Consider the following 8,078-nt stretch of genomic DNA (forward strand, 5'->3'; position numbering starts at 1 on the left):
TGTATATAATTATAAAACAGAAATCAGGGAGCTTCTCAAGCTCATCAAGCTCAAGCAGCTCTTTGATCTATCTACAACGGCTCACAAATGTGTTCGTACTTCTTTTTTATCCGAGATATTATAAAGAAAGTTTAAAAATTGCTTTTCGGAGCTCTCGGGGACATATGCGTGGCGCGTCTGGCCATGACACACCAATTCCACTTGTTGTCATACCACGAGCCGCAAGCCAGTTTTCATACTGTTTCACCGATGGTATCGTAAGAACAGTTTTCCTCGAATTACCTCGGTTTATCCACGTGCATCGGAACAACATTACTATAGTTAAATTGTATATTTTATTAACCGAAGTAATTTTAAACTTCGAAAGTCTTCTGCGTTGAAAGAGGGTATAGACCAAAGATTAAAAATAATTAAATAAATTAAACAAGTAAGAAGATCGTGTATGTTTAAAATTGATTTATTAATTACGACAAAATAGCTATTCGTGATTTATGCTGTCTTACTAGGTTTCTTACAACCTTTAACTGATTCTTGTACAACAGAACATCCGCGGATAATGCGTTCCAGGACCTACCGCGTGAGACTGTTTATAGTTAGCGAAACTTATAACATATATTACAGACACTGTTTACATTAAATACAGTAACTATAAAGTATAGCGTGTACTACTATTAAATATTCTCAGTGTACTTCTCGTATAACATTTCCCCTTTGTTTTTTTAAGAGAAAATGGAGCATTTAAAAATACAATACTTGTTCTATTCAGTATTATATATATATATACAGTATCGAAGAATGAAAGAATACATAAGTTGATACATCTTCATTAGTGTCTTATTATTATACATTTTGCAATGATCTTACGTACGCGTGTGTTTACAAACTGTTATTGAACTTCTAACATAATAGAAAGTTCATTGAGATTATTTTTTTTTTGTGAGTAGTGAATGAATGTAACTTATGAATATAAGTCAGACACCCTTTGACGTGTTCACTCTATGTTTGATTTGTTTATATACTTCGATTTTCAGTATTTTTTCTTTTTTAGTTCGCGATGGATGATTAAAACCAATCAACGCGGCCTCCTATTGTTAAATAACCACGAGCGGGTTTAATTATACAAGAATTTACAATTCATAAAATATATGACAACTGTACGAGTTATCTATAAAGCTTTTCATTATGTTACAGTATAGTGACTATTGCGTACGTCGTATCTAGAAAGTAGGATTGTTACATTGATTTCTCATGCTACATATAGCTTTGCTTTTCTTTCGAAAGGCTCTTCGTTGTGCACCCCATCCCGAGTATTTTAATAATGATCGACTCTCTGTATACAGTAAGTTTGTTCGACAATGGAATGGAAAGAAATTTGGAGAATAATTTTCCATGGAAATATAAGATGCACGTCGGGTTTCATAGTTTTGTTTTTAAATTATAACTAACCGTGTAGTAGACTTACTAAAATAGTGTCACATTGCATGTGCTTCTAATTATATGTGCGTCACTAATTGCCGATCCAAAGATTTGTTTCCCTTAATGACTAAATAACGGAGTCATATCCTTTCTAATCTAGGTGCATCTTATATTGCTATGAATAATAGCGTTTAAAACTTCTTACGTCGTACGTTCAGAATTGAGTGGGGTTTTAATAATATGAAAAAGGAAAACTGTAGAAAATATTACTTTTAGATACATGTACAATACACCGATAAAAACATCGTAAATAACATCTTGCCATTAGTCGAAAGAAAGTTCTAAAAAAACCATTCGTTTTAACCATCACACTGATTTTCTGACTTGAATGAAAACTTTGATGTGCTCTTAAAATTTATTTACAATCATATTTCTGAAATATGGATGTTTCAAAACGAAATAGCATGTAGGAATTGAAAATACAAAAAAATTGAAGTAAAGAAAAATATTTTTATAGTATTTATATATGTTTAATAGGATGATTTCTTTGTTCTTCATTTCAATGTTTTCATAAGTTTAAATTACTATAAAATAATACATATTCGAGATACTATGAGCAATGGAAATGCAAAATGATAAATATAGCATAGATTCACAAAATTATTACACACAACCACTCTCATTCTCTTATTATAATTCGAGAATGTCTGCAAGTTAATTAAATGAAAAATGCACAATTCTATTTTACAGAAATAACTTAAAAATTATATACTCCACGCCCCAACTAACGTTAATCATCTAAATACAAATTGACATTTGATGGTATTCCGTAACTAAAATCTGAGTAGCACCATCGCTTAGATTTCAAGAATTTATTGCTTATTACGTAACTACCAAATTCAAAGTTTTAAATGTGATTGCAGAACATCGCTTATTTTCTACGATATTATACTCTAAGCTCAGTAGAGTACATACAAGGTAATTTGGAATGTGTGTAGCATCACAGGAGCAGTTATTAATAAGGAAACAGAGGCCTAGTAATACTGTAGTTTCAATACCTTATACAGGGTGGGGCATTTTAAACAGGTCACCTGAATAACTCGCTTGTTTTTGAAGATAGGAGAAAATGTATCTSGTATAATATATAATCTGGTATTACCAATTATTCTGTAGATGAAGGCGTCAAAGAGATATAAAGGTCAATTCTGTTTTTTTAAATAGAACAGTTTTTTTTCTCAGAGAAAAATTGATAATACCAGATGCATTTTCTGCTATCTTCAAAAACGAGCGAGTTATTCGGGTGACCCGTTTAAAATGCCCCACCCTGTATATCAAAAGAATTTTATGCCATGGATCTCACATAAAACAAGAGATAAGGAGTCGCGGAATTTCGCGGATTGGGTGCTAATTTTCCTTCCAACTCTCTTAAGGGTATCACATGCACTGCCTCATCATCGCACTCCAACCAAGTGCTAGGATATTTATGACGTCTGACGCCGCAACAATCCATGCTGCGACAACCGACCCTGAATAACTGCTCCTTAGACTCGCTAGCACTTGGTTTACTCCTGAAGTATTTTAATATGCCTGATGCTTTGTCTGATGATGATGTATTTGTGTTTGTGCTGCTACTTCTATGACTGGAAGTCTGTCTCTTACTATCCCTGTCGCATTGGAAGTATTCTGTAAACGCAGACTCGTCAGGTAGACGCGTGTAAGCAATATAGTGACCAGCTGTCATGGTTGCGCCTTGATGCATAATTACAGAATAAAGTTTGTACACGTGCCGAGACTCTGATCTACCACCCGTACTGCGTGTCTGATCATTGTTACACTCTTCGCAGAAGCATTGCAAAGTCAATGGCGTCGGCATATGATTATTAATCTTTTCCATTGACCTAGAAAATTCAAGAAGTTCTCATTGATTTTTTTTTCAATTTTCTACAGAGATTTTTTGACAACAGATAAAAGTACGGAATATCTCTCTACACATAACAAGACATGTTATCTCACCCTGCTGCAGTAGAAAATCGTTTTAACTGCAATATGAGTAGCCTTGGTAACGAGGGAAAGCATACTGCTCTTCTGGCTTCATTGTATCGAAGACATCGAGCACACCAATACTTATCTCTACCCCAGAGAAGTTCACTGGTAACTACTGCACGTTTATACACCTCGCTACTATCCATTGATCTAACGTCTTCATCTAGAAATAAATACGCTTACACTATATTCATCTAATACAAAGTTAAATCTCATTGATACCACATACCAGTTTCATTTGATCGGTCAATGTCGATAGGCACACAGATATCACAAAATGTTTCTTTTCGTTCTGTAACGTGTTCGCATTCAAGGCATGTGGTACGCAGAAGACTGACGCCCTCAAAGTCTTCGGAAATGAAACATTTTTTGCTTTCTGGCCTGTGACTGTTTATATCTCCGTTACTCTCCAGAAACTCGGAGTGACCATTTTGATATGGTCTAGAAGACACTGATATGCCATTCAAATTAGACTGTATAAGACAAGATGAGCTTCCTCTTTTCGTTATTTTCTTCTTTTTCCTAGATTTACAGAAGCTTCTCTTTGTGGAATTAGCACATTCCGATTGCATGTTCGACGGATGTTCTACAGAAAAATCTGGCAATCCATTATTTTGACCAAATTGGCTTTCTCTGTGTCGAACTAACAATTGAAATGTTTCTCTGATATTATCCAATAAACACACCAAAAGTTCGTGAGCATCTTGCTGTTGATTTCCTTCAAAGATAGGATTCACCTCTCTGAAACAAAGAAGGATAACATATGTAATTTCAATGCTGCAAATTTTTTACATAACTTTTCGACAATACTTTACATACCTTAGTGCTTGTAAAAATGCATCAGGTTGATATGGTTCACTATTTTCTCTCGTTTCGGATACACGTAATGCTATAAATAATTCATGTAATTTTTCCGTAGCTATTTGTATTCTGTGTTTATTGTTGTCTCCAGTTGGTCCAGCCAAAGCTAACAAATCTTTACTACTCCAACTACGGCTGCTACTTGACATAAGTGACATGCCAGTTCTTCCCAAGGATGATGATTTTATCTGTTGTAAAATGTTGTATTTTATTTACATATACAAAAAGTTATGCTAGGTAATCTACATTAACACAAGGTGAGTTATTTTCTTGTGAATTTGATTTGTGGACTTACTTTTGTTTGAAATTGTTTTTCATTTAAATTGGACAAATCAGTGGCTAAATGATGTAGATTATGTAGAAATGATGGTGCAAATCGTAAAGTATATATCACACTATTCAAAAAACATGTATTTCCTAAATTACACAAAGTGGCTATTCTTAATCCCTCTGTGCCACCATTTGACACATTGTATCCACCATCTTGATGATTATTTATTTGATTACGATAACCATTCAACATTTTGCTTGTACCTTCGTAACAAATAATCATTAAATTCTATACACTTAATAGAAGTTTTATAATGTATATAAAAATACTAATGTTTACATACTGTATGTAAAAGTTTCTCTATTCAGAAGGCTCTCTCTGGCTGATGTATGAGGAACCTGAGGTATGTTGATAGAAACTGCACGTTCACGGCCAGAAAGGGACAAGCACACTTTCTTTCTTGGAGGAACCGAACGTTTATCCGCGTCTTTTTCTGTTTCTAATACTGTCATTTTCTGTTAACCTGAATAATAGAAAATTACAAATATTATACAGTCAAACGAATATATTGATTTTCAACAATCTGTTCCTTTCAACGTCAAGGTATCTTCTTACAACTTATACGTACTAATACCAAGGTTCAATAATTTGTATGGAATGAATATTTTTCAAATATGATCATTATAATATTATTGCTTTCGATTGAAATCTGAGTAACTAAAACCCATGAAATGAAACAAATACATCTGAACAATAAGATGTACTCCAACTGTAAACATATTGATTCTGTCAAGGAGTATCATACATATCAGCATAGTTTTATGGGAATAAGGAAAACTGTTACTTGAAAAGTTGATATATAAAAATGCATTACTCGCATTGAGTTTAATACGTAATCAAACAATAATTTTTAATACATAATCTTTACCATAAAACTTGCTCAAAATCGTTCAGTATTATTCATTAGACATGCGACTTTACAGAAACTTATATCAGATCTAAACAGGTTTCAATAATATCGTCTCGCGATGATTTTATTAACAAAATTCTGTCAATCGCGAACAGATAACAACTCGTACAAAATATTCAATTTATACTACGTAAATATAAAAAATTGAGAACTCTTTACTCACGTATTACTCAGTGGGGAAGTCATGGAACAAATGAGCTTTATATTAACCTTAGTTAATCAAGAAAAATCTGTATGTGCAATTAAGCCTCGAAATCGGTTTTTTTGAATAACATCAGCTACATTTCTACGAATGTCACACGGAACAGGTTTTTTTTAAAACAATATTACAGTAGCCATTACATACTCGTTTCACCTAATATCATGTATTCATGAGTTCATGAGCAATCCACAATTTCACATACTGTACATCTACCTCTTACTACACCGTTTACGCTGTCAATATGCATTACCTAGCAGTGAATTGTTACAAGCCCTTACACTTAAAAATGCAACGTACGTCGTGGCAATGGCTATGACATAAGTAAACCTTTTAACGCGATAGTTGTCCATTCCAGATTTATCTACATATGTTGTACGTTGTATAATACTGTAATGTACGCAAAATGTTATGCATTCCCATCTATGATACAAGTATCTATGGCACGAACCTTGGGTACGTATGATGTGCGGTGGCGCTACCGTATTATGATTTCCGATGGGTGGCGACAAGAGGGAAATTCGAATATCAAATGTAATGTTATTTTTATAGTTATGTATTTTGTAATTTATGTATATTTCCACCATAGCGCAATAGCTTAAAATGGCTATGCAACACCCTCGCAACTCTCGTTTTTTGGCGGTCCTTTTTCCACCTTACCCACGTGTACGCGCTGGAAGAAGATCCAAGCCAGCTTTTCACGAAAGTCCCTAGTCACCCGGCAGTGTCGGGTCAGTAGTCGAACATTTACATTTGTGTATTGGCTAACCTGCTATTTTAAAACCGTTTAAACGTTCAACGGGCAGGACGAAAAATTAAGTTCAACAACGGATTAATATTGTGTAATGGAGTCAAATAATTTTGACAGTCTCATTATTCAAGCTCGTCAACTCGATGCTGGCATCGAAAGCTTAGATAACATATGGAGCAATCCTAAAATAAGTATTGGGAAATTTACAGAACGCAGTGCGAAAACGAATGCTCGGATTGAAACATTATGGAGCAGTATGCGAACTGTCAAAGTATGATAGCGTGATAAATTATTTAAAATAATTAGTAGACTAATTTTAATATTTTTATGTATTACCGCTGTTATTAATTGTCTAATATTATTATATTAGGAAGGAATAAAGGCAACAGCTTTGGAAGTAGATAAACATATAGAAAATTTATCTATAGAACATGTTCTTCAAGAAACTAGGATGGAGTATGAGACATTGAAGGAACAGTGTGACAATATAGAACTGATTTTAGAAAAATATGGTTACCAATATAATAAGGATCAGACGGACCAGTAAGCATCATCATTAATTACATGGAAAACTAGTTATGAAAATAGAAAGCATAGTAATCATTATCAAGATTAATTAAATATTCAATGTAGAGTATCTTAAACAAATAGGTATATAAATTTAAAATAGAAGTTACTTGTAATTTAACTCAATATTTTGTTTAGTGTATGTATATATGAAGTACTGATGAGATAGATATCTTGATTATAAAAATGAATTCTGTAGACTTTGTAGATTCTGCGGATTGAGTATAGTATCCTAAAACTAAAATATTTCAGCAAATAGTATTAATGGAACATAATGATTTATTAATTTTATTTGAATGCAATTTAAACTGATGATTCTTTAGGGAAAGTGCAAATAGTACTAAACTGTCCGAGCAAGAGACTTCTCAAGATGCAACAGAAACTATAGAAGTTGAATTCACGCCAAATCTTAGTTGGAAATATAAAGCAACGAATAAGGATGATTCAACTTCAGTAACAAATAAGGAAGAGTCAACTTCAGCAATAAATATAATTGACACATCACATCTAACTGCAACATCACAAGATGCAAATTCAACAGCAGTTTCAGAAAACAATTCTCCATCAAGGGCAGATTATTTATTTTCACCAATATCACTTTTATCCACACCATTATCATTTTTATCTACACCAGTTAGAGAACGACCAGAGGAACCAATTTATTCCAAACATTTTTACAGTTCCTTGAAAAAGTAAATATTCAGGTTGTATATTATAAGAACTAGATATTTTAAATTATAAATTTTGATATTCTTTTACAATGTTGTACAAGAAATGATAATTACAATTATGTAATTTATATCATGAAACACCCACATTATATCAAATATGTGGTAAAAGTCGACCAATGAATTTTAGTGTTAGTGATTTCGTTTGTTAGTGTCTCCTAATTTGTACATTTTCATAGTGAAGGACAATTGTACAGAGATTTAATAAAGTTTAAGAAATAAAATAAAATGTATAAGAATGTCTATTACCGAAATGAATTTTCAAAATTGTT

The 8,078-nt window shown here is 32.9% G+C and overlaps 2 protein-coding genes across 3 annotated transcripts; one reads left to right on the forward strand and one right to left on the reverse strand.

The window, feature by feature from the left end:
- Window positions 1–452: 452 nt before the first annotated feature.
- Window positions 453–5,103, reverse strand: Usp1 (ubiquitin specific protease 1). The gene is made up of 6 exons (XM_078191191.1): window positions 4,935–5,103; window positions 4,616–4,854; window positions 4,279–4,508; window positions 3,689–4,200; window positions 3,430–3,622; window positions 453–3,314 (listed from the first exon to the last, which is right to left on the reverse strand). Exons 1-6 carry the CDS (start codon window positions 5,101–5,103, stop codon window positions 2,759–2,761), a joined length of 1,899 nt encoding a protein of 632 aa, XP_078047317.1. The 3' UTR covers window positions 453–2,758.
- Window positions 5,099–8,029, forward strand: LOC144475365 (uncharacterized). Of its 2 annotated transcripts, XM_078191193.1 has the most exons (5): window positions 5,099–5,194; window positions 6,119–6,491; window positions 6,567–6,782; window positions 6,882–7,054; window positions 7,402–8,029. In XM_078191193.1, exons 3-5 carry the CDS (start codon window positions 6,606–6,608, stop codon window positions 7,772–7,774), a joined length of 723 nt encoding a protein of 240 aa, XP_078047319.1. In that variant the 5' UTR covers window positions 5,099–5,194; window positions 6,119–6,491; window positions 6,567–6,605; the 3' UTR covers window positions 7,775–8,029. The 2 variants fall into 2 exon arrangements, with proteins under 2 accessions (XP_078047319.1, XP_078047318.1); XM_078191192.1 differs by having other exon boundaries at window positions 6,119–6,782.
- Window positions 8,030–8,078: the final 49 nt, after the last annotated feature.

The sequence above is a fragment of the Augochlora pura genome, chromosome 9 (genome assembly GCF_028453695.1).
Source record: "Augochlora pura isolate Apur16 chromosome 9, APUR_v2.2.1, whole genome shotgun sequence".
Taxonomy (NCBI): domain Eukaryota; kingdom Metazoa; phylum Arthropoda; class Insecta; order Hymenoptera; family Halictidae; genus Augochlora; species Augochlora pura.